Source organism: Brugia malayi (genome assembly GCF_000002995.4).
Source record: "Brugia malayi strain FR3 genome assembly, contig: Bm_v4_Chr2_contig_001, whole genome shotgun sequence".
Lineage (NCBI taxonomy): Eukaryota > Metazoa > Nematoda > Chromadorea > Rhabditida > Onchocercidae > Brugia > Brugia malayi.
In genome coordinates, this window is record NW_025062476.1 from 4423642 (window position 1) to 4451529 (window position 27888).

At 29.4% G+C, this 27888-nt stretch overlaps 4 protein-coding genes across 4 annotated transcripts; 2 read left to right on the forward strand and 2 right to left on the reverse strand.

The window, feature by feature from the left end:
- Positions 1–287: 287 nt before the first annotated feature.
- Positions 288–2493, forward strand: Bm5653 (G-protein coupled receptor, putative; the record flags this gene model as incomplete). Its single annotated transcript, XM_001896396.2, has 5 exons — positions 288–362; positions 717–981; positions 1125–1267; positions 1435–1598; positions 2364–2493. 5 exons carry the CDS (start codon positions 288–290, stop codon positions 2491–2493), a joined length of 777 nt encoding a protein of 258 aa, XP_001896431.2.
- A 1299-nt stretch (positions 2494–3792) lies between these two features.
- Bm2923 (Glycosyltransferase family 43 protein) lies at positions 3793–5992 on the reverse strand (the record flags this gene model as incomplete). Its single annotated transcript, XM_043078380.1, has 6 exons — positions 3793–3831; positions 3950–4133; positions 4394–4541; positions 5000–5167; positions 5395–5543; positions 5829–5992. 6 exons carry the CDS (start codon positions 5990–5992, stop codon positions 3793–3795), a joined length of 852 nt encoding a protein of 283 aa, XP_042934314.1.
- A 2149-nt stretch (positions 5993–8141) lies between these two features.
- On the reverse strand, positions 8142–11433 carry Bma-rbbp-5 (Uncharacterized protein; the record flags this gene model as incomplete). Its single annotated transcript, XM_043078381.1, has 12 exons — positions 8142–8156; positions 8304–8377; positions 8536–8580; positions 8685–8871; positions 9027–9161; positions 9226–9312; positions 9470–9589; positions 9963–10115; positions 10320–10487; positions 10722–10800; positions 10930–11102; positions 11245–11433. 12 exons carry the CDS (start codon positions 11431–11433, stop codon positions 8142–8144), a joined length of 1425 nt encoding a protein of 474 aa, XP_042934315.1.
- An 11306-nt stretch (positions 11434–22739) lies between these two features.
- On the forward strand, positions 22740–27473 carry Bm6945 (Major Facilitator Superfamily protein; the record flags this gene model as incomplete). Its single annotated transcript, XM_043078382.1, has 8 exons — positions 22740–22853; positions 22990–23179; positions 23413–23598; positions 23983–24146; positions 25828–26052; positions 26225–26317; positions 26779–26943; positions 27129–27473. The coding sequence occupies 8 exons, from the start codon at positions 22740–22742 to the stop codon at positions 27471–27473; spliced, it is 1482 nt and encodes a 493-aa protein (XP_042934316.1).
- Positions 27474–27888: the final 415 nt, after the last annotated feature.

Consider the following 27888-nt stretch of genomic DNA (forward strand, 5'->3'; position numbering starts at 1 on the left):
TCAGTTAATCTTTCATTTCAGATTATATTAATTCTCACTTGATAAACAAATGCTTGTTTATCAAGTGAAAGTAATGTAGGAAACTGAATGTGTAATTCGAGATATCCTGCATATGATCTATCTCTGTGATATAAATTTCTTCTTAAAACTTTGTTTACTTATGTTTTTTTAATAAATGTTTTTGTAGAAATGTTTTTTTTTTTTCTGAATTAGTTCATAATCAATTATTGAATTTTAAAGAAATTTGGAATTGTCGAGGATTGTATTTCATTGAGCAGTTATCAAAAATGCTATCCATGTTTTGCATTGCATGTATCAGTATCGGAAGATATATTACAATACGTAAACCTTTTAATAATCAGGTATCATACAATTTTTTTGTAGGAAATTGAATTTATTCGGTATTACTTTTATTTTAATGATTTACAAAATGTACGGGATAATTTCAATTTAATTTAAATGCTTTAAGAATTCTGAATTTAAGCGATGAGTTAGGCTTAAAATAGTTCTTTTTTTTTTGGAAATTTTGGTCTTAAATTAAATTTGGAATCATTAATCGACATAAAATAGTTTAGAAAAATAAAATTCAAACTTTTGGAACTAATCGATTGATTATTTTCAAAAACTTTTTTCATTTTGTCTACTTTTTCAGATTGTAATTTGAAATAATTTTAACGACTTGGAAAGTATGTGCACCGAAAATGAGAAAATTTCAGATTCGTAGACATTTTTATCGAGGTTTCCCAGCAGTACCTTTATTGCTATGCTTTCCTATTCTTATTCCAATAATATTTACGATGAAAACAATCGATGTCACCTCGGATAGATGGGATTGTCGCATTAGTAATGATAATGCATGGAATCGATTAACTGGTCTACTTGTTGGAGCATGTTTTATTTTATTAGTGATGCTTATAAGCGCCAATTATGCTGAAATTGTGCGCCATGTGCATCGAAAATTTTCAAGACGAAAAGCAAGACGTAAAAACTTTCAAATTGTAAAGTGAAGATTATTTTTAGACTTAAAAATTTTCAAAAGTGTATTTCATTATGAATCCTTTTATATGTGATGAATTTTAAAACGTTAAAATTTTTAAAACGTCACTGTTAGACTTTTTTTTTAGAATCAGAAAGTTCTAATAGCAAACATTATCATTTATCAGAGCCACGATACGTACGTGAAATGACTTCTTCCATTGTACGTGTGGCTGTATTTCATATGATCTGTTGGCTTCCGTTTTGTTTCATTGCGGTGATTCCTACTGAAGTAACTTTTTTTTAATGAAATATTAATTATTATTACAGTCTTCAATATTATATGCAACCAAATGTTAGTTTACTTGTTTTAAATACAAAGAACCGAATTTGTTTTCATTATGAAAATCTAAATTCAAAAATTTGATTAAAAAGGAAAAAAAGAATTTCAAATTTAAGACATGTTCACTGGTGTTAGTATCGATACGAACGATAAGTAGGATTAATGAACACGCCTGGGTGTTGTGGATTTTAATACTGGCAAATTGGTTAACATATTTGAATTCCGCATTGAACTGGATTTTCTATGTCGTGTTAAATCGAGATCTCAGGGAACTGATCAGGTTTTCGCTTCTAAAATTACTATAGAAGCAGGAATGAATTTATTACCTTTCAATAATGCTTTTCAGTGATAGTTTTGATAAGAAGAAATACTCTGTTAATAAATTAATATTAAAATATGTATAAACCTTTCCGGCACGTATTATTATTGTACAAAGCTATATTCTGTTTCTTTTCGGAATTGGACGAAGAATCACTCTTTTCCTGAAGAATTTATCGTACTTTTTGAGAAATGACATGCAATTTAAAGTAGTTAACAGTATCCTCCTTTACTTTTTTCCAGTACTTATTAAAGATTTGGAAGGGAAAAGTAATAAAGTGGGACTGTCCAGTGGTAAAGCCTTAAAAATATATTTCATTTAAAGGTGTATTCCGTAATGTTAAGCCTTAAATATCACTATAATATACGATTCAACATTGTCAATCAGAGTTCCTCTTGCAAATTAAAGTTAGAAAATGCAATATTTGATGATTGCTATCCTATAATAAAATAACTGAAACAATAACTGAGATTAAATCGAATGCTATGGCATTAGAATAATCGAGTTGAAAGATACTTTCATATAAAAGTTGAAAAAGTGAAAAGTAAAGAAGGCTCTAACTTATGATACTGTTTTTAATTTTGATGCATAAAGCTTTAACAAAATTGCTACTTAAATTAAAACAGTAGTATTATCAATTGTGATAATTGAGCGATTGAATTAATTCTCAATTTAGCTCTTTGTTTATTCTTCAGTTTTGAAAGATTTTTCAAACTTTTACTCCAGGAGTAATACGAAACGACGAAAACGTAGTGCAATGGCTAACTACTATTCATCATCAAATTTAGCGAACAGATATTCTCGACAACGTTTGGATCGAAGTTTAAGTATTCATGCATTAGCTGAAAGTCTGTAACTGTAAAAAGTGAAATGTGAAATGATGCAAACAATAAATATTTCTTTCCTGAAATTAAAAGTTTTCAATGGTACGCGTATTGTTCAATGGTTAATTTCAAAACAAATTGTTTTTCTTAAAGAAATTTAGAAAAAAAAAAAAGAGCAGTAGTTTTCCTGTCATTTTCTGTTAGTAACATTCCGGACTATCCAATTTAATTTGATTGCTTTTTTTCAGAATGTAAACAGATTTCCGTTAAAGTAATTGTTATTGACTGTTGCACGGATAAGAATTTGAATTCATCATGGCAAGATTATTTTTGAAATCAAATGCATATTTGGCAAAGGATATATTGCATTTCAAAATAGACAAATTTAATTTTATTTTAGAATTCTGATATTAATGATAAACACAGTGCTTTCATAATGTCTACAACAAATAGTGATTTGTAATTATTTAGATAGTTTTTATGTAATCAACTGCTACACTTTCAAAGTTTCATCTATCACTGGTGACAAAAACAAAAACAATTATGTTATTGGGAAATATCATTACTAAAAAGACTTTCTTGTAATGAAATTGGTAAAGAAATACGTATCAACAAATTTTATTGGTCTATTAATAATCAGAGATGATAATAGTAAACCGATAGAAAATATATTGAAATGTCACTCTTAACAGTAACAATATGTCTTTTAATGAATGTGAAAAATAAAAAATTTAAATTCATGGCATTATAAATAAATTAAAAATACAAATTGTTTATGATATGTAGAGTATGAAATATGTCATTTATGATTACTAAATGTACTATTTTCAGTGTCATTTGTTCACATATTACTTCATATAATCATAATTATGATAGTAATAAAATAATGAAAAACAAAAATTTGAAGCTTTTCACAAACATAAAACTATATTAAATTCTATGAAAATCATTAAAAGATTTACAAAGCATTGGTTCCTGTATTCAGTTTCATATTATATTTTTTCCACAAATTCTCAAGATAACAATAATTATAAATAAGAAATTTATTCATTTTAAAATTTAAAATAACATTATGAAATTTTTATGACGAGGGCAACTTGCTATCTGATGAATATGTTAAATTAAAAAACAAAACTCTTACTGCCAATTTTCATTTTCCTCAAAATTTAAAATTTTAATTCTCAATTTTCCAGAAATCATCAATCATAATGAATTATTTTATTAATTTCTAGTCCTCCAAATTACACTTTTCTTCAAAGATTTTAAACACTTCATTTATAGCCATTTTATCCAAATTTAAATTCACTTCCAAATTTTCGCTTGATCACTTTTCAATGCATTTTTCTGATCCTAAACTGATCGGACGGAACCTCAAACAATCAGTTGTTAGATTCATTTTTAAACATTGTATATATTACTTTAATAAATTCTGTCGTACTAAATGTTAACAAAAGCTTTATAAAATTTGGATGAAAATTTAAAGCTTACTTCAATATTATAACCATATGTTTTTGTACTTTTGATATTAACAGTGGTTTTAGTATGCCATACGAGAATATCACGTGGCGTTGATTCTATTCCAAATGGTGTTAAGTCATTCAAGCTTACATTCAAATGATTCATTAAACATGGTTCTGGTGAATACTCTCGACACTTTACTCTCCATCCCGCTCTGCAAAAGGTCAGCAATTATACATATATTGACGTGACCCAACACTTATCTCCTCCTCACTTTCTTTGTTTGTTGTCGAGAAAAAGTCCAAAGAAATGAGAGAAATAAGCGGACGTGTTCCATAAAGAATGCAAAAACTAAAGTTGTCTTAATCAGAATAGGAAATCATTTCATTTAAAACTTTCTAATAAAATTGCAGTTCTACACAAAGGTAAAAATTTTCATTCTTTGTACCTTAGGATAAGTTGTTAAAACTTTACTTCGGATGCTGCAAAAGCAGTTCAAGATTTACAGCAAATCCAGCCATATCAAAACCCCATCTACGTTTAGGCGCATAAATTGTTTGCCAGCCTACAACTTTTGCATTAAGAACTTTCGGCGCTTCGACTGCATTATGCGCTACTAAACCTGCAAACAGAACTAGCATTGAATAAATTTTGAGGGAATTCTTGTGCAGAAATAATATGAATCTAAATGGGCTAGTCAATATTTTCTGAAGAGAAGAAAAAGGAAAATAGAGGAATAATTGGCTCTAAGGAATATTTCCAAGTCCTTTCATTTCCATTTGAAAATAAGAAGTGAATATGGTTTAATCAATTTTACTAAACAGCAAATTTACATTCATTATTAATTTATTTAAATCACTAATTACTTTTCCATATCACAGCTGATATTAAAGTCTAAAAATAAAGATAAATTTTTTTTTTTTTTTGCTGTGACTTTCAAAACTAGTAAAAAAGTATATGTATATTTAATTAAAAAAATTATCTGATCTGATTTTTTTAGCATTTTTGATGTTATTTTCTGATGAGAAGAAAATAAATTCAGTTGAATTTTTTTATGAAAATAAAAATTAGATTGCATACCAACAGCCCATACACCAACTTTTTCAACATTTCGAATGTATTGATTGAAAAGGCGAATATCGTAAGTGTTATCATCATCAGCAAAATAAACCACCGCATTGTTACCCAACGATGCGAATTGTTCTCGAACAAAATTCAACCCAGCATCACGTCCAGTCCAACCACGTGCTGTAATTCTTGATAGTTAATAAAGTGTTAATAAAAAGAACAATTTTGAAAATTAAATACTATCATTTAAGAAAAGACTGAATGAAAAAGAAAAGAAATATTTTTATTAAAAAAAAAGGATCGTAAAAGTGGAGAAAATTTGAGAATGGAAGAATAAGATGAAACTACTGAACAATAGATTTCATTTAGTTTCTCATTTTAACTTATCCTAGTATTAAACTACACACCTGGTATTCCAGGTCGGCGTTTAACAGCTAAATAGTAACAGTTGAGACCACTACGATCCAACAATTGCTTTACAGGTAACGATATATGCGTGGCATCTTCTACAACAATCCAAATTAACTGGCTGATATGCATCAGTGTTTGTGATAACCTACAATTAATTTAGTACTTGGATAAAAGCTATAACATTCGTATTTGATAATTTTTGTTTTTGCTTAAATTAAGTGTGAGATTGATGAGGAGCAGAAAGAAATTTTATTGTCAAAGATTTTACAATTAGTTTCTCCTAATTCCTGAACGGATTTTTAATTTTCCTTTTACTAAAATATGTATGGAGTAAGTTAATTACTTGATTATTGAATTAATTATGAGCTAAAAACGACACAAGCAATTTCGTGTTCATTTTCAGTTTTGAAATCAGTGATAGATAATTCACCTGGTCATGTCAGCCAGTCGTGCAAGTCTCAGGTATGTCGGTGTGATTACGATAATTGTTCGATTATTTCTATTTTGATTATTGTGAAAAGCATTATTCGATATTATTCTTGGTTCATAAATTTCATAGTTCCTTTCTTCCACCAAATATATGATAATACACATTTGAAAGCTGATTACAGCAATTGCAAATACAGCTTGAATAGTGGAAAAAATCCCATCAACTGGTCGCTGATTAGTTCTGTAAGCAAACAGTTAAATATTTTAGCGATTCAGTCCAAATGTCACCTGACTGACCTCTGTGTCATGTCAAAGACAACGGGATTGTGAGAAACATTCATCAATTTCAATAGTTGCTCAAACGAATTAATCCATATTTTGTCATTTTCCTTGTATTTTAATACTTCCGGTAAATGTATTCAAAACTTTTTAAACACATTTCAAGACTGTTATATTGAGTTGTATTTTGAAGAAAGATAAAAATTTATAAACATCAATATTTACAATTTAAAGTCAAAACTGCAACTATCATTTTTTTAGGATATAAGATTTTTTTAAGTTTGAAAATTTTCACCGCTATCATTATTCTGCAATAGTGATAAAAAGTAAATATTTTGAAATCTTCAGCAAGAAATCATCTTACAGTCTTCGTAGAAATTTGATTCTTCGTAAATGCATTTATTCTTCAAAGATTGCCACAGATTTGACTTCATGAATCCAAATTCAATTTAAAACTGAGATGAATAACAAAAGTTGTTGAAGAAAAATACATCGAGATTGATCATGAGAGTTAGTAATGATTACAACAGAATGATTTTTTTTTTTTGGAAATTATGTTATGATAATTAATAATTAGAAATGGCAGTTAGAATTGTAACTATTAGCTTATAAAACTAAAACAGTTTTCAAAAAAAAAAAAATTTTAACTAAGTGAAATATAACTTAACTTGAAAGCAATCATTTTCAAAAGTCAATTCCAAAATTTTTGTAATCAACGCAGAACAATGGAGAGATCGCCCTCAAAATAAAAATAAATTACCTGAAGTGTTCGGAACAACCAGTCCAAACTCACGACTTTTATTAAAATAATTTTTGTAGAAAATCTGAGAACAAAAAACTATGCAAATTCCGAAATATTAGTGGGAACTCTGTTGTTGTCCAAGAGCATATCATTTTAAAATAGAAGACTTCATAAAAAATGCCGCTTTTGCACTTGTGAATTGCAGAAAATTTGCTATGTAATTTCCTTTTAATCAAAAAAAGATGCAAAATGAAGCTTTCAAATTCTGTTGTGATTTAATTTTTTGAATCTTTGTATGAGAATTGAGTGAAACTTTGTTTTGGCAGCCATTTAAATACATTTTACAACAATGTTGTGCCATTTCCTTCTTTAACTTTCGATATTTCTCGTGGAAAACAGTTTTCATGTTTGTTTATGGTGACAAACCATCGAAACATCAAATGCGGCTTGCAATCAAAAACAAGTGACTATGACTGGGAGAGGAGAAATGGGGAGAAGTCAAACTGCAGAAAAAATTTTAACAAAACTACGCAGAAAATCTCGAACTGTAACAAGAAAACCCACACCATACCAAGGTCTAGATTTTTTTAGATTCACAATTCACAAGTTAAAAGAACCGAATAGAGTCTGAATTTATTTCAACTGCAATTACAATTTTTTTCTCCAGAAGGATTGTTGAAATTAATGAAAAAATGGTACAATGAGATGTAACAAAGAGTTGGCGTAAACAATGGACGAAATGAACCGTGACCCGGTTCAATTCATAAATACATTAGCAAAAATAGTGGCCAAAGAAGTGAAAATTTTGTTGTCTTCAGTTTTATGGTAGAAATTACCAATAGCAATACCGATATAATGTATTCTACAGTCATTTCTAAGCATATAAAACTCTTATTCTCTTATTCTCCCATTCCTCGATTTCATCAATCTGTAATACATCAGATGCAAAAAATTCAATTTAAGATTTGCCTACATTAAATTCCACGATAAATTAAATGTATATGTATTTCCATCCAACACAATTCAGTTTTTTCATGTAGATTTGCAGTAGGAAAAAACTTTGAAGTTAAAAATTAATATACACAACAAACACTTTTTGTTTCGGCGGTAATGAATGATTTATACTTATTCACAACATTCAGAAACATCAGAAATAACTGCCATAAAGTAGAAGTTAAAATTAAAACTACTTCACGAATCTGGTTTACATACACTCTGACGTTACTACTAATTTTAATACCAAAAGATGTTTCCCAGCACCGTTTCTTTTTTCTTTTTTTTTCGAAGCAGTTGTCATCGAACTTCAAACTAAAATCTTTTGTTATTATGTACAATATTGCCAAGACACAACAGAAAGAAGAAACAAGAAATAAACAAGCAGTTTCAGGAACTAAAAATATGGCACCACAAAGAATTCATAGAATTTCTTAATTTCAGAAATATTAATCATTTTACCCTTCGTTGTTTGGTCAAGTTGCGCATCGATATAACACTAGAAGCAGTACAGGTCGCGGGCCTTTTCCGACTACCTGAAGTGAAAACAATATATTTACATAATTAGGAGCGAAATTAGTTTCATATTTCAAACCTGTATATCCATATACTCAAATAAAATGGAAAAATGGAAAATTGTGTAAATGGAAGATAACAAACAAATTATAAAAATAAAAAATTTATTGAATAGAACCTGGATAAGATTCTCCATCAAGCGTACTCGTCATTTCTTCTGTTTCTGAATGAAGGCAGTATGATACATAGAAAAAAACGAATAAAATCAAAATGCTAAAATCTAATATACACAAATTTCCAACGTGGCAAAGTAATTAAAGTAAATACCTGTGAATAATGATGCAGGGTTTTCCTCTGGATTTTCGATTTCGGGTGCAATTGGTAGAAACCAAAGTGGGCCTTGTTTAGCAGTTAAATCAGTGACATACATGCTACCATCATCATCTTCGTCCGAACTACAGTAAACAGCGTTTGGTTTAAGAGTTACAACGTCAACAATTTCGTCGTCCTCTTCCTAATTAGGACAATCATTTTAAATTCTTAATATGCTGCGCATGAAAAAAAAAGAATATAATCCAGAATCTATGCACTAAAATTTGCAACAGTTCATAACTTATTTTCCATCTATTTAAAAAATCTATTTTAAAGAATCTGTTTCAAAGTAAGAACTTTGGAAGTTTGTGGAGTTGGCTCATCCGCATCTTCATCCTCCAAATCGAATTCCGACTCTTTCTCGATGTATTTTACATTCTCTTCAAGTTCAGTGAATTCAGGTGCAAAGGCGCTCCAATTTTCAACATGAGCCTAGAAATTCTGATATTTTCAATAAGCGTCAAAAGATCAGATAGAAAGCAGAAAAAAGACTAACCTGAGTCCATACAGAAACAAGACCGTTAGCAATTGAAAGTATGATGGGGCGTGTCGGATGCCACTGCACGTCATGTAAGGTCTCACCCTAAAAATATAGAAAAATAGAAGTTTAATACTAAATGGGTTATTTCAATATGCATTTCACTGCGTCATCTAATTTCACTCATTCGTTATTCAGAAAATTAAGAAACTCAACCGCAAGCAGTCGTTTCAGTGATATTATGTTCAACTTATATATCTACCTTTGTGCCATGCAACATTTTGATCAAACTTCCAGAATTTCTTTCCCAAATGTACAACGAATGTGCCTTAGTACTGGCGCCACAAATATAATCACCATCATTCGATACACATATTGCTTTCCAAGAAGCATAAAAATATTTCCAGTCAAATTTTTAAAATAAAGATTTCAGAATTCCAAACTCTATTTGTCAGAAATTAATCCAATGCTAAACACGTTAAAACAGTGAGCCTTTACATTCTAACTTTCTCCATACTAGTGATATTTGAATCAAGAAAATACTGGTATTTTGCCACGTTTTAACAAATTATTAGGAATACATTTTTAATAGAAAACGTACTCCCAATAAAACAATTTTTGTATTTTTACTATCCCTATAGTTAATTGTTAGAAAAGTAGTATAGGGAGCTTCCAGAACACAAATAAGATCATTTAAGGAAGTAAAATAAAACAATCCAAAAAACTTCAAAAGCTACAGCAAAACAAAAACAAACTTTATTGATTATATCTAAAAGCTTTTGCAATGGTTCAACAATAGTTCCATGATGTTTTTTAAGTAAAACATCCAACTTGTAAGTTCTAATAATACGATCCTGAGAATTTGTTAGTAGGAAATCACCACGACGTGTAAGCAGTATATTTTTAATCTGAAAATAGCACAAAAGAAAGTTGCATACATAACAATTTGAATAAGTACTCTTAGCTAATGACAGTAACTATAAGCTTGCAATGATGACTGGCACAAATTCCATCAGAAATTTATTCAGAGAGTTTGAATGGATATGAACATCCAACACCCTTTGAATTTAATCAAACCTTATCTTTTCTGACCAAAAAGGTAGGAAAATTACCTGATGTGTGGCATTCTGCTTCACGAATGTGATCAGTTCTAATGTCTGGGCATTGTAAAAAGCAATGCGACCTTTACTACTACCGGTAACGATGTATTTTCCTCTACGATCAAACGTTCCCACGGTAACATCTCCAGATTGATCATCGATTTCTTCAGGAAACTTTATCTAAAGACAAAATAGACAAGCTAACCCGTTCTCGCCAATTTATAAATAAATTATACCGTTGTGATTGAATATCACCACCACAGGAAGTTGATCAGCGATTAACATTTTTGTGGACATCCTGAATTGTAGGAGTGATTTCCTTTAAATTTATTAGAAACTTTAATTCTTAACTATCTACAGGTTCTTTTGGAAAGTTGTTCATGTTTAGCTCGAAATTTACACAAAAAAATTTACTTCTGTCTGTAGTTTTGCTTCCAAATCCAAGAGCACTGGATTAGCACCTAAATAAATAACCAGTATGCGTTTGTCGTTGCTGCAAAAAGGAACCAAATGAAAGCAGATATGCGAGTTCTTATTTTTCAACATGAATGGTAACAGGACTACGTTATTCAAGGATATCAAAGACAGAAAATAATACGGAGAATGATGCAGGATAACGAACCGTGGATTGAACATTGCACAAAGAACAGGAGAGCCATAAATTTGTCTTTCAATTCGAGATCCTTCTAGAACATCCCAGATTGCTACGGACCAGTCGTTGCTTGCTGTTAATAATTTACGTCCATCACGGGACCAACTTAATGACGTGATAGAATAACCATGACAAACCCAACTCTAAAGCACTGATCAGATTCTGTGGATTTGAGAAATAATGGCTAGTGATGAATGATAGCAAATATGAAGTATCGTAGAAATAATTATTTTAGAAGGAAATGAAATAGTTAGTATTGCTTCTGGATGATATTACAAGAATCACTTTAACGACTCCTTTGGTTATGAGATCGAAAATGTACACGCGACCATCGATACTGCCAACGGCAATTAGTGAACCCCATCGATTGAATTTACAACAATTTGCAGAACCTTGCTGTGTATCCAACGCACCATCTAACTCTTCCGGGAAACAAACTCCAAAATTCTTATCCAACAATTCAGAGTTCATCATTTTTTCCCTGTAATAAATGATGTTTGATTATAGACTTACAAGCTATATGGAATGCGACGAGTTTAATTTCCCTTCCCACCTTAACAGTCAACCGCTCACTTCCACAGTTTCGTTCTTGACAGTTCTATCAACCTTGTCACCTTAACCACAAACTTTTTTATTCCCAATTTCAGCAACAGCCTTCCAACTATCAACCCAACCACAGATCACAGTTCACCTCCCGACCTTCTGAGACGGATATTTGTACCTTCGTGGCATATTCCGAGTTATATGGACGTCGATCGAAATGGCAACTTCATGGATATTTTTGGATGACGAATTCTGTTTTGGGGTGTCCCTACTATTAACGGAATAGGAGTTTGAATTCAGTAACATTAACGGAATAGGAGTTTGAATTCAGTAACAAGCAATCTTGACTGGTACTTTATGTCATCTTTGCTATTGTTGAGTTGGTTAATATTCTGATAACTAAGTATTCGTAATTCATGACGTCTTCACTGCAGTTTATACTAGTATCGAAGATTTATTTTCATTGCTTCCAGTTATGGATTCACTGTGGCAGACTTATCCTGGTATCTTGTCTACGGTCAGACTCTAATTTGGATATTCTGTGATAATTCTAAAATTTCTATAAAGAATAAATAATCGGAAAACCGAAAAGAGATTGTTACACATTAAATGTTTAGAATATTTCTAATAATTCATCATTCTGCATCAGTTCGTTATTCCTCTGTTATTTCCCATTTTGGAACGAATGAATCCGTTATCTAAACCTCAAGTCGTAAATGTACATCTGTTTAAATATAAATTTACGTTTGCTAAGTTAAACCCACTTTCCACATCTTTAAAAACCTCTCTAATCAGTTGATAAAAAGGAAATAGCAAATAAATAAATGTTAACATTACTGTGTATGTTGCTATCTTTATCTAACAAATTTCCATTCTAATCTTGTTACAATGTTTGTGAATCTTTACATTTTTTTGACTGTGCAAATTAACGCTTCTGTAAATGTTGAATTCACAACAACTCTCTCTACAAATAATAAAAAATTCCTCACAATTCACACCATATTTGCTGCCACGAGCTAGGATGTCTGCAACGATAATTGAAAGTGCACAACCAACAAAAAAAAAAGACTACTGAATCTTCTCGAAGAAGATAAATGACGTCGTTGAATCAAATGCTGACAGAGAAGAAACGCGGAACAGCACGAAGTCAGAAAAAGAATTGTTGAAAATTGATTCAAGTGGTTGAAGTAGCAGGCAAAAACGAAATTTACAGTCTTAGAAGTTACAGAAAACAACCTGACGTAGTCATAGGAGCTGACTATTTTTTCGACTTCATCCACATGAAAAACAATTGAAATCAGGATTCACTCTACTGCACGCAAAGTTGCTCCCATCATAGCAATTATGCTGACGGATTATGTCGTAACACCTTCGCAACGAAGATATTCCAAGATAATCGTGCTCCAGATATAGACCAGTTTTGGAAGTTGGACTGTATTGGCATTCAAGATCGACCTGATGATACAACATGATGAAGAAGCACTAGAACAATTCAAGAAGAGTATCACTAAACAAAATAGGAGATAGAAGTACGTTGGCCATGCAAACCATGCAAAGATAAACTGAGCGATAATTATGGATTATGCGTTAATCGTTTATGAATACTGATAAAGCGACTTCAGTCTCATAAAGAGGAATTGCAAGGATATGATAAAATAGTGCAAGATCAACTGTAATTGTTCTGGCATAATCGAAGTACAATCACAAATGAATCAAGATGGAATCATTCATTACCTTTCACATCATGATGTTCGTAATCCAGGTAAGACTACACCAAGCTAAGAATTGTGTACGATGCTTGAGCACACATAAAGGGAATGAAAAGTTTGAATGAAGTATTATATGGAGGATCAATTAACCTCTCAGATCTTGTAGATATTACGTTTTCGAATGATGAAAGGAGTAATTACAGCTTATAATGAAAAGAAATTTTTGCAAATAGAACTACATTCTTCGGAGAGAAATTGCACTCTATTCCTTTGGCTAAAACCATGGACCGAACCAGAAGAAAGGAAGGGTATCCAACGGGAATATAAAATGTTACCGTTTTAGAATTCCGTTTGGAGTAATATCATTCCCGTTTTTACTATTAGCTATCCTGAATTATCATTTGGAAATTCATGATAGTGAATTAGCCTCAGAAATAAAGAGAAACCTTTATGTGGACAATGTTATTGTATCATCAAATGGAACACAGGATGCATTAGAAAAATATGCGGAAATGAAATCCATCTTCAATGAATCTAAGGGAATTTTTATCTAACGATGAAAATTTCTGTGCAAACCTGCCTCAGCAAGATCGAGCAATCAGAAAAAAACACGAAAATCCTTGGCATTCCATGAAATTCCTATCAAAACGCCAAGTTTGAGACAATAAATTATCTGGCACTAAATTTCACGACAGTTGCAAACCTCATTGAGAAAAGACCGAATCAATGAAGACGATTACGAATTAACTGTAAATATGCTAATTAAACAACTCAGGCAGAAGGAATTATAGAAGATATAACCAAGTGGAACTTATACAACGAAAATGGAATATGGAAATCTAGAAGTCGACTACAAAAATTCTAAACTAGGTGACTTAGGTGTCCAATTGCAAAAGATGATTATCAGCATGAATATACTCCTTATCGACTAGATAATAAGAGAAACCTTCTCAAATATTGGTCCAGTGCGTAAAAAACCCTCAATACATTTTGAACATTGATGAAGGAATATTTATTTTTAAATGAAGATGAAGGAATTTATATTTTTAAAAAGATGGAGGAATATATCATTTAAACATTGATGAAGGAATATTTAACTAGCTTGAGAGAGCATATCACCTGAAGGCGCAGAATTAGGGCCCATATTGAAGGAGAAATAGTAATACTAAACGAAACGAACGCTGCACATGAAACTCAGAGTGAGTCAGGATAAACGAATAAGAAGCGCACTCCTCGAGGAACTCAAATGAATCGCTCTATTAATATGCTGTGTCCTCTAGAAATCGCAACTATGGAAGGATGAGAGGAGCGGTCAATTTCTTTTAGTTTCAAGCTATACACTAGTACTCTCGAATTAACTAACAAAATACTCAGAAATCGCAACCACACAAAGGTGATAAATATGCAGAAATGAACGAGGATAAAAGTATTAAATTAACAAATGAAAGGAGCTATTAAAAGTCGTATGCATATGAATGACTCCAACTTAATATTTTAGTATCTAAGCGGAGAGCTAAAAGACTATTAACAACAGTTATTCCAAAGAAAAGCTATCAAAAGAGACGAAGTAGAAACTTGAAAACTTGATTCCTAACTACTTCATTAGGAGTCAACAACTAAGCCAAACCAAATCCTATATAGCACTAGAGAAGAAATTTCTGCTTTAGCTGTTGTCAAGCAGATTAAATAAATAGTCACAAGTTGACCATAAAAATGATTTCTAAAGATATATAAGACTCACTAAATTGCAAAGATTCTCATAATACTTCATTACGTTACAGCAAATCGGGATGATGTGCTGGATCTAATGAAGAAAAAATGGATTCAACAACTATAACTAATTCAATAATTGAACGAAAGGTTCGTGTGCAAATTAAAATAATCAATTCGAAGATGCCAGAAACAGAAGAAACCTTTACATTGTTTGATATCGGTTCGCAAATATCTTTTATATTCAAGGATGTAACAAACGGATTAAATCTATAAGAAACAAAAGAATTGAATCTTGCCTCATTTGGTAATAAGATATCGATTTTTTGTCTTACAACCCAAAAGCAATTGCAATAAGAATTGAAAGATACAAAAAAGTAGTAGTTGATGAACAAACTATTGAGTAGTTAAATTAAACGGTTATAATTTATTATCTATGTCGGTCAATTAAATGCTATAAAAAGCTACTGCAGACAGCTTTTTATCTTGTTTGAAGCTAATCATTCAAACTCATCTAGCTTGTCTAACTAGAAAGAGCTCAAATCTAGTTTCCTGAAAAACTTGAGCGATATGCAAATAAAATGCGCAGTTCTGATACAGGAACGATAGAAACCAAATTAATATATTTGGTTAATGTGATTAGCATTCCAGTCGTAAATCAGTTCTGGAAACAAGAATTCATAGGCATTCAGGAATAATATGATATCCATGATGATGAAAAGACATTAGAACAGTTTGTAAGAAGTGTCACTAGAAAAAAAAAAGATATCAAATCTGCTGACCATGAAAAGAATCAAAAGTTTTATTAATTATGGCTTACGTTTTTTTAAAACTCTAGTCAAACGACTTCAGATGAACATAAGTATTTATGATGAACGTTTGATTTGCTTCAGCGATATGAAATGATTAGAAGTCAATGACGTTCCAGTATAACTGAAAAAGTGTGGTTCGATATGGATTATTTATTATTTTCATATCAAGCAAGACTTTGATAAAGTTATAACTCAAAACAAAATTTCGATAAGCTAAGAATTGTTCTATTAAAATATAAAACATTATCGCTTCAGAAAAGAAGTAATATTATCTTCCAGCTACAATTAATTATCACCTAAAAATTTATGTAACAAAATTGCTTTAGAAATTACAAACTTGAATTATTTTTGAATTAGGACAATTTTTTTATAGCCTCTGAATATAACCCATTGAGTCTTTTAACAACTCAACATAATGTTTCAAAACTTTTGGAAGAAAAATAATTCATAAAATTGAAATAAGTGAAAATGGCAAAGAAATATATGTAAATGTTTTTTTATATAAATGCCGAGAAATGTTGTAGAACTACTTCGATCCTTAACAAACTTCACAAAATGAGGTATATTCAACAACCCTATGAGTTAAATTATGGAATTTAAGCAGCAAAAGTTTTAGCTAAGTCTCAAATTGTCCCAATTAAGGGTTCCATTAGATTAACTATACTTGCCGTAGTTGGCAATTTTTTAAGAAAGCAATTAAATTTACACACCAATAACTTTATAGCCGGACTCCAAATGTGCACTAAATTGAATATTTTGTATCCAATTAAATTCATACAGAATCGAGTAAAAGATACACGAAAAGCGAAACTTTCATTTTTTCCAAGTGAACATAATCCAAATGATGTGACAGCAGAAGAACTTTCTTCTATAAAACTTGGAAATTATAGTGGATAGTACTCTATGGTTAAAAGAAAAAGAAATTAACTAACCACAACGAAATTAAAAAAAATCTACCGTGAAAAAAATAACAATGAAGAAAATTCAAAAATTGAGTGAGTAATGTTTGAAAAATCAATGCAGAAAGTCGACGAACAAGAACTTATCGCTGCACAAATTAGGAATGCAACAAAACAACAAATTCAAGCAAAATATTTGTTGCTATACTGCTACCCCTAAGAATTTTAATTTCTTTCAGTCGGAGATGTCGTAACCGAAATATTTTATAATATAAACAAAGTAAATTCATAATATTTCTGTTTGCTTTATCAAACAAAAAAAAAATTAAGTATTTCCATATCTAAAATAATGAATCATTTACCAAGTGTCTTCTAATCTAATAACTTACAATGTAAAAAAGACCCTTTAATGCAATAACAGGGCTTATGTTCAACGATTAAAATGTTTCGAAGTATATAAAAGACTAGAATAGCACAACTCTCTTTATTTACTTAAATTACTCGATTAAGAGTGCACTTCGATTTGGTTTAACTCTGTTCCATCATTAATGAACAATAAAGAAGAAAAACATAGCGATCGATCGACTCTATTCGCATCTGTGATATTCTCTGATAATTGTTACGTCAATCAGTAAAAGACCAACTACTTATATCAGTCATCAAAAGAAAAAAAAAAACTGTAACACATTATGTATCCATTTGTCCTAAGAATAGTTTATCTGAGATGTGCAAAAACAATAAGTAAGAATGTGTATCCAATCCAAGCTGTGTAGGTAACAGAGCTATATAGAACTCATGCCATGATTTCTTTTTTTTTAAAAAAAGAATTTCTTTGTTATTTTTCGAAATGCTATTTAAACCTTAGATCAAATTTTGATTAGCTTTGGGAATTTTCGGAGCAAAATTATTTCGCTGACATTGATTTAGTCTAATTTATCTACTAGAATTTACACTTAACGAATCTGTTTGTTCAGTCAATTCTTCATCTCGTATGCATCATCCTATTGCAGATTCCATTCCTTTCGGCTTTTTTGTTAAATGCACAACTATTATAGCTGGGCACCAGTCTGTGTGACGCATCCTTGGATGTACATATAAATCCAATTGTCATTCATTCATTCGATTCCATTTATTTTTTTTAAATTTCATTGTTTTATTTATTTTGTCTCAAATAAATGTCTTGCATATATCCTTGTCTTATGGCAGAAAGCATTTAAAACGGATTTCTTTGCACAGCTCAATTCCGAAATTCGTTATCAGAGTAAGGGGATAATTTGTCGAGCGACATCTCTTATGATTCCTCTCCAAGGAATTCCCATTAAAATGTGGATTTATTTTGATAAACAGGTAACTTTAATGAAATTACTTTAAGTAATTAACATTAGCATATTTAATATTTATTTTGCGGGTATTACTAATATCGATAACAGCTACAATTAGAATTCTCATTAAAACACTTCAAATGTTTCTTGCTCTTTCTTATTAATTTAATTTGCACTTTTTTTTACAGATTTTAGTTCTTGCAACTATTTGAGATAATTATGTCATTCTGTCAACTATTTTGTCATCAAATTCGAATAACTTAATTTCATCTTTTTCTGCAAGACTACCTACCCTTTACTATTTTCAAGTGAATGTTGTTTGGTAAGCAATGCGTTAGGGTTAGTTGACTGAGCATAGAGACAATCTAGTTTTCATCAATGTTAACTTCAGCTATTGACATTTCCAAAATTTTGAGCAAAAATTAAAACTCTCCAGTAAAGCTCCAATTTAACTGAATATCTAAAGTTATTTTATTGCTATCTTCTATATAACATGTCATATTTTAGTCAGAAAAATAAAATGTATCCCGAAAGAACCTCAATTTTTTACTTGAAGTCCTAGGAACCTTCCACGTGTTTCACGTGACTTGTATCTGAACGACAAATCGATTTCGTAAGTGAATTTTGATGTATTTCTTAGCAAAATAGATTATGTTCATCAGTAAATTTAATCAATTCAAATTATTCAACCAATTGAAAACGGTTAGAAAAGTCAATTTTTCATCGAATGTTTTTTCGAATATTCCGGCCAGAGATGAGTGTAATGTTTCTTATGATAATTATGATGTTTCAATGTCATTCTTTTTAACACATATAAATAAATAAATATTAAATAGATAAACAATAAATAAATGAGTAAATAAATAAATAAATAAATATATATATATATATATAAATTCAATTAACAATCATTGCAATATCTGCCAGATGCAAATTTTATTGCATAGAAATAAGTAAATGAATTATTGGCATACGGATTTTAGATTAAGAAGTGTATAATGTGTGGCTGAAGTTTAGTAGATCAGTTTTTTATTAACAAAAGTTATTAAGAATTACTGATAGTTCACTATATCTGAATGACTCCAATTTTTTTTTTTTTTCTTTTTTGGTGAATTTTTATTAAGTAATGATTTATAATTTTTAAATTTCTTCCGGAACCATTTCATTATTCTGTTGCACACTGACATTACAAATACAAAATAAAATTACTGAATTGAGAAAGTTTCTTAAAATTTTTTTAGAGGAATGAACTAAATTAATTTGATTTTGGAAATATTTGAAGTCTTAAAAATTTTGAATAAAAGTTCAAAATGTTTTCAGGAGCAATTTGGAAGAAAACTATTGCTGAAAATATTAAATTATGCTGTTACATTTTCTATTATCATTACATCTACTTCTATTATTTTATCGACATCTCCAAAACGACCAAATTAAAAGTTTATCATTTTTGCAAAAGCATTAGTAGTGTTGAGCAAGCTGTGCTACTGATAACGATGATGACTAATTTTCCTTATCAGTTCGATTATTCAAACAGAAAGAACTGATTAATAAGAAGCCGAATGTTGATGACTTGCTGACAAGCTTTAGTATTTATATTAGAGTTTTTTCCTTTTATTCGCAATAACTATATTATATTTATTGTCTCTCTGTCATAAACATAAACTAAAAATAATATACAATAACACAAAAAATAGTGAAGTATTGAAGAAAAGTGTACAATTTTCAATGTAAATCATCACTTTTTTATATTTTCTACGTTTTTCTTCGCTTTAATGATTTGCTAAATTTCTATCAAATAGTGAAATGGCTAATAAATTCTTAAAAATTTAACTGCATTTAAGAAAATTTCTAATGTCATCATTTATTACAATATTTTTAAAACACCTTGCACTATTGTGAAAATGTCGATTTTACCCATTTTTCTTTCAGTATCTTTCATGCTTTTTATATCTAAAAAATATAAATTAAATATTTCCAAATAAATTTCTCAAATAAATTTTTACTATGAGATTATATTTAATTAAAATTTGCCAAAAACCGAACGAAATAAAGTCAATTGATAAGGCTCCCCGCATTTTTTGGATCTGCCTTTTTTTCATTTCTCATGTTGTATATCTGGTAAGATATAAATTAATAAAATACTACTAATGCGGCTAATATTATCAGGTAGAGATAGTATTGAAATTTTTGGAGTGAAGAAGATTCACCAAAACATTAGCTAAAGTTCTGGGTAACTCAAAGTGAACTAGTGAATGAATAGTGCAGTTGCAGAGATAAACTGCACACTTGAATCTATCGAAATTTTAGAGGAAAAAAAGTACCTTTCACAGCGATCTGTGATTATATGTTAATGATTTTTAATCACTTTATAATTGTGATTTTAGTTTCGTTCTTTAATGAAAGTACAAATTTACATTCTTAGAATTGAACTCTTGGAAATTTCAAAGCATAATAGTATTTCTTGCCAACTTAGATGAGAGATGGAGTTCCTACCTTTCAGTAAATGGTATTCTTAATCCCATTCATTGCTTATATCTTTTCAGGTGTAAATCATTTCGATACTTAAGCCGTTAATAATCACAATTTTGGGACAGATGGCGAAAACACTAGCATAAATTCGAATTCGAACTTTTAATTTTTGAACTGATTAAAAATTATGGGTTCGATAATACAGTATTATAATGAAAAATTTATTTTACTCATATATTGATATTGCCTCCATCATACTGGACTTTATTTAAAATATAATCAATATATTTAAGACACTTGTAATTCTTGAAAACATAAACTTTTCGAAGCAGAACAGAAATCATATACATATCAATATGTGCAATGATTCTTTCTACTAACAAATTGTGAGATATGAAGTTTTGTTTACCTTAGCCTTTCTCTTATAGTTAATTGTTGTGTTTGTTTCCGAAACAAACTTTAATGTTTAAAAATCCATGAAATGCAGTATTTCATATTAAAATGTTACAATATAGTCAAGATGCTTCTTTTCTTATGTTAGCTCAAATATTTTAGGTATTAAAAATTTGCTTCTCACTACATTTTATTGTTAAACTATTTGTAAACTAAAAATCTGGACCAGTCTGATAGTTAGTGCACCTTAATTTAATTCATTTATGATTTTATTTTAATAAATATTCAAAAATAATACCAAATATGTTTTAACACATGAATTGCAGCATAATACGGATGCATAATTTGAAAACATCATGCTAAATTCACTGCTAGGTAAGATCAGAAGCTGCAAGGCATCGTAGATAGTTTAATTATTTGTAATAAAATACCTTTTTGTATTCCGTTTTGTAATTATCATTTCAATTCTGAACGAGTAGATCAATATGTCTTATGATAATATGATAATTTGATTTTAAGAAAATACAATGTTAAATGTTTCTTTTTCTTTGCTGAAATTTATATGTTTTCCTACTTTCAGATATCTTATCATTCATCTCATCAAATATAATTTTCAAAGGCTGAAAAAAAGAAGCGAAAGAATGGTTTTAAAAATTATTTCTTTAATTTCATCTTACTTTGCACAAAGTTTCCCGGATCATAACTAATGAAAATGATGCATTTACTAATAATAAATTCAAACTTTAAATAAAGTAATTATAATAAATACTTTCCAAAATAAACACATCTAATGTTTTTTTTTTTTGTTGTACTTTTTATTTTTAATTATTGTTAGATATACTTCATTAACAGTGCATGCGAAACTATTTGTCTTCTTCTTTATATAAATGTTATAGATTCTTAATTTTAGTTTTGAAAAATTTTAGTCCAAAAATATATCTTTCTTCTACTTTACAAAAAAATTCAAAAAAAAAAAAATAAATAAATAATAAAATATATATATGTGAATGAAAAAGCTAATTCAGATTTTGTTTGATTATATGTTCAAATCAGCGTATTTATTTAACAATTTTGAAATACTTTTAGGAGGTAGAAATAATTTTAGCCAAGCAATAAAAGTTTGATTAAATTTTTGGCTTTACTAAATTAATAAATATGTTAAATTAATCCTTCAATTAAATAGAAACTGATTGTTTTAACAAATGTAATTGCTTGACTAATTAATTTAAATTATTGCTCAGCTATATTCTCTTAATTTATACCTTTTAAAATGAAAGTTCACAACAAAAAAAGGTCTCACAGCTTAGTTCAATGATTTATAATTCTCTGGTTGATTTGTTGTTCAACATGATCAGATATAGCATAACTTCACTTTTTTTTTTTTTCACAAAACAAATTAACTAATTAGTTTGTTTTCACAAACAATAAATAAATAAATGAATAACAAAGCACTCATTGATAACTGACATTAAATTACACTTCTTTTTTCCATAAATTTTTTCTAATTTTCTCAAACACATTGAGTAGTAATTATTTGTTTAATGTTTGATCACGAAATTCATGTTTCACCCAAATGTGATTGCTCTATCTCTTCAACTTTTCATCTATTTCTTTTTGTTTCATACTTTTTATGTTGTTTTTAATTTAAAAAAATTTACTCAAATAAATTTTTTTACACTTTGCTAATTTTCATTTCTAAATTGATTATTTTTGATCAGTTTCAGTAATTACTGAGACTTGTCATTATAAATAGTTTTTTTCAGTTAATTTACTGAAGCAAATGGTTAATATGATACAGAATCATTAAGAACGTTAATTCGAAAAAATTTTCACATTATCCATTTCATATTGTTCACAAATTTTCTTTTCTAAAGGATTTAAAAATTCCGACAAATTTTTCGACGAGTGATAATTGAATTTAATATGGGTTTACCACCATACTTGTTGTCCTTATCGCTAGCTGCATGTTTTAATGGAAATTTTCAACAAGCATATTTGTTGTCTATATTGAATCAGCCATATTTGGAAATACAACAGGTAGTGCTGCTATATTATGTTTATCAATTAACTTTTTAAATTTCTCAAAAATTTTTTTTAAAAAAAAAAGCTGCTAAAAATCCAAATAAAAAATTTTTTTTCAAGCAGTTAACGGTTCAACCATATCAAATTTTAGTTCATTAATGAGTCAACAATAGCACGATCTGGAAAACCAATCGATCCATTAGTTTTGGATTTTCTTTGGTCATTAATCAATGTAATAAATCCTATTTCTGGTATTGTTGGTCAAATGATTGCATATTTAATTTGTGATCGAATTGGTCGTCGTCGAACTGCTATCATTTCATGTCTTATTTCTATTCCTGGTATGTGCTATAGCAGTAATTATGTTAAATTTTACGATCAATAAGAGTATCACAGATTATCAAATATTGACATTATGTGTGCTACACTGTCACATCAATAAAAACTCTCAACATTACTTCATCTCATTAAGTCATTTTCTTGGCCAATGTTTCATTTCTAATTATTTATTTAGATTGATATGGCCAGATTAATATTTGATAATTTCATAGTTTAGAAAATACCTTTTTTTCAGCATTACTACTTTCAACGTTGACACAGTTATGTTTTCCATACTATGAAACATTGGTAGTTGGTCGTTTCCTTTGGGGAACAGCAAATGGTATTGCAATTGTTGTGCAAACCGTTTGGATTGTAGAAAGTGCGTCAACAATGCAACGAGGATTTGTCAATTCCTGGCAGGAAGTAATTGCTACAGTCGGTCAGCCAATTTTATTTTAATATTGTTTGTTTTTAAAAAAATTCAGAGGCATATTCACTTCAAAATTCTCGTCTTGAACTAAAATTTGTGGTAACTTTTTTTTTCTCAATCGTTAAACATAAAAGTTAGCCTTATCATTCCTGAAAAGCAATGAAAATAAGCCTATAAAAAATTAGCCAGTTCTGTTCCAATTTTTTGAGACAGATTGGCAGTATAATAATTAACATCATAATTTCAAAATTTTCAGTCTTTGCATCAGTGGTTGTCTTTTCTTGTACAATTTTAAAAGATTGTTTAAAAATATTTCAATGTCAGAGAGATGATTTATTAATTGAAAATTATTTAATTAGTATCAAAGTATTTCAATATATATAAATCCTGCAGGTAACTTATTAACACAGTTAGTTGGAGTACCACTGTCAGCACCCGACATATGGCCATTTATGTTCGTGGTACCTCTTGCTGTTGCTATTGTCTCGTTGGTAGTATTTATCCTAATGCATGAGTCACCGCAGTATGCGCTAATGTTCTCTCATAATCGACAAGAAGTATGTTTCATTCTTAGTTCATCAATTTAATCAACTGGCAAAAGGTGACACTTAAATGGATTTTGTAAGGATTACCTGCAGCTTTGCCACAAATAAATTTTATTTTGAAAGATGAAATGCCGAGTTCAATAAAATATATTAGGTCTAATTGATTTCTGTATGCACTTTATGTTTTCTTGCCTTTTCTTTATTTCATGCAAAGCAAACAGAATTTTCATTTCAATTCTAAAATCTTCTAATTAATATTTAAATTTGGGATTAAATCTAAATTAGAAAATGATAATTTATTTTTACTATTTATTGCTTTGATATAAGCGTATAAGTATTAACTCTTCCCAATCAATCTTTTCTGCTTCGTTACATGAAATTAATACCTCAATAAATTCCTCAAGCATTGATTCTGTGATCTATTATCTTTGATTGTAGAAAGTTATAAGTTCTTACACGTTCAGAACAATTTTCAAAACCAACTTGACTCTCTCTCTCTCTCTCTCTCTCATTGTTGATTTTTCTATTTTTTTTCTTTTTTTTTTTTGCCTTTCACAATTTTTTTATAATTTTTATGCTACGATTTTTGAATGCTTTAGCTTTGTTTTTATGCTGTATTACAACTAGAAGCGCTGATTTTTTTTAATTGAATTAGATAAATCTCTTTGATTTCAAATATTATTGACAAATCTAATGCCATATTTTCTAGTTTGGAAAGAAAATATTCGATTAAATCTTTTTGATTTAGCCTCTGTATCATAAGAATAATAACCTCTTTTTTCTATTGCTAAGCTAAGCCTAAGCTTATGGCTCAGTTTCGCTCAAAGTTTGAGCTAAGCTCTTTTTGCAATTTTATCATGAAAAATTGCTAACACTGGTTAAGACTGCAAATAATATAATTAAGATTGATGCAACTAATATTTTTCTTAGTTTTTTTGAAAAGAAAAGTTCAAATTTCTAAGTTTAAAAACTTAAAATAATTGACATTAATGAGTAGTGTGTAACAGATTATAAAATACAAATACTCCAAAAGCTGTTGTTTTGTTTAAAGCTTGTGATAGAGTAATTTTCCTTAAGTACCATCAAATTTTATTATTGTAAATGCATAAAATGTTAATTCTAATATTACCTATATTACTACTTAAAATCATTTCAGTCAAATTGAGTAATAGAGAAGATTTTAAGGTAAATCGAATAATAAATCTAAATGACAAACCCTTATTCCTTGTGCTATATTGTCAACAAAATGTTCATTTAAATAATTTTTGAAATGAAACAATTTCAGGCTGCACTTGCAATCCGAAATGAATAAATTTCAGGCTGCACTTGCAATCCGAAATGAATAAATTTCAGGCTGCACTTGCAATCCGAAATGAATGAATTTCAGGCTGCACTTGTAATCCGAAATGAATGAATTTCAGGCTGCACTTGCAATCCGAAATGAATAAATTTCAGGCTGCACTTGCAATCCGAAATGAATGAATTTCAGGCTGCACTTGTAATCCGAAATGAATGAATTTCAGGCTGCACTTGCAATCCGAAATGAATGAATTTCAGGCTGCACTTGCAATCCGAAATGAATAAATTTCAGGCTGCACTTGCAATCCGAAATGAATAAATTTCAGGCTGCACTTGTAATCCGAAATGAATAAATTTCAGGCTGCACTTGTAATCCGAAATGAATAAATTTCAGGCTGCACTTGCAATCCGTGCCTATCATGGCCTAAAAAGCGATATAGAAATCGATGAACAAATAATAAAATATGAGGAGGACGGTCAAAGGAAAGAAGAGCAGGAAAAAGGTGTAGATAATAGAAGACAGCCGAATGGTTTGGAAATTATGTTTATGCCATGGAAGGCCAATGATCCATCTTCATCTGTTATACGATTTGGAGCTTGGATCGGAATTATGGTCAAGGTAGACACTTCAATCTAGTGAAGTTTTATTAGTTTTTAATTTTATTATCAAATATGAACCTACATTATCTTAGATTTTTTGAAAAGAAAACTGCAAACTTCTATGTTTAAAAACTTCTTTAAATCTTAAAATAATTGACATTAATCTTATGATGACGTGTAATGCGTTTCAGATTGCTTACGTATTTACGGGAGCGCGAGTTATTCGATCATTTAATACATTTATTTATCATAATTTGGGCAAATGGTCAAAAACATTCTCCCAGGTCTTAAAATATTTCATTACCTATCTTGATGATGGTTTCATTTTTAGTACATGTTAATACTCTTGTAACACAATTTTTAAAATAATGAAGCATTTTTTTTTTTTTTTTTTCGGAAGTGTATTATATTCAAAACAGAGATCTATTCATTAATTTCGAGATTTTATTTAAATGGTAATATGACAGAGTATCTGAAATTTAGTAAAGCATACTTTACTAAGGTTTTACTTCTGCTATAGATTAAAATAAAAGAAAATAAATAATCAGATGGATCTTTTGGCCTAAGAAGAAGGACGTTTTGCATAAGAATTCTTGTGGATAGCTGCTGCTCTTAGCAACATTTCAAACAGTTTTAACGAAGATAATTTACAAATTATGGAATATTCAATTTGGTGGTATCTTTTATTGCTTAATTTAAAACATTTGTTGTAATAATTGTGCTTTACTCAATGAAATGCTTGTAGTGGGGATCACTAGCTAATACAGTTATCAGATTACCCCTATCAGTGATACCAATATTTATCATTGAACGTGTTGGACGACGACCGATGTTGATCATATCTGAATTCGTTAGCATATTAGCTCTCTCAATGACAATGGTTTCTGTTGTAGTTGGTGAAACAGCTAAGGTTTCATTTTTAGTACATGTTAATACTCTTGTAACACAATTTTTAAAATAATGAAGCATTTTTTTTTTTTTTTTTCGGAAGTGTATTATATTCAAAACAGAGATCTATTCATTAATTTCGAGATTTTATTTGTCAAACAAGAAGTGTCTTTTTTGAAATTATTCATAATATAAACATATTTTCAGCTCGGAACATTAACAGGTGTATCGATGGTATTATTTGCAACATCACTTGGTATTGGTTCCATATCGAGATTTTATTCAGCTGAATTGGTACCAAAAAGTATGATACTTCGTACAGTTACGATTCTGTCATTGATTGAATCATTTACTAAAATAGTACTAGATTTTGGATTCTATCCACTTGCAACAACTACCGGTGGATATTCGATTTTAATTTTTATTCTTCCATCTATCATATTTCTTATTCTTATCATACTTTATTGTCCCGAGACTAAGAAACGATCAGTGAATGAGATTCTTAATGAAATTGCATGGAAACATGATATTGATGTAGAGTTTAAAGTATAATTTCGAGCAGGTTTTTTCAAAATTTCAAGAAATGATTTTTTTGCTCAAATTTGTTTAAATACAATAATTTTTCTTTCATTTTCTCTTTCAAAATATAATGGAAGCATTTCAGTTTTTTCTTTTTTTTTTTTTTGAAATTCAGAAATTAATGTAGTAACTTTGACTCTAACACATACACATGTCGTTATCATTTTTATTTTTAATAATGATATCCCTTTGTTAATAATTAAAATCGCTTAACATTGATGTCAGTGTTGTTAATCAATTTCTCTTGCTTACCGAAACTACAACTATGTTATCAGTAACTTATCGCCAGCAAATTTCATAAGTTCAAATTTTGTTTAAGTAGAAGAATTGCTTACGAAGCAGTATCTGCTGATAAATTTGAAATAAAATCAATTACGGATCAATGATC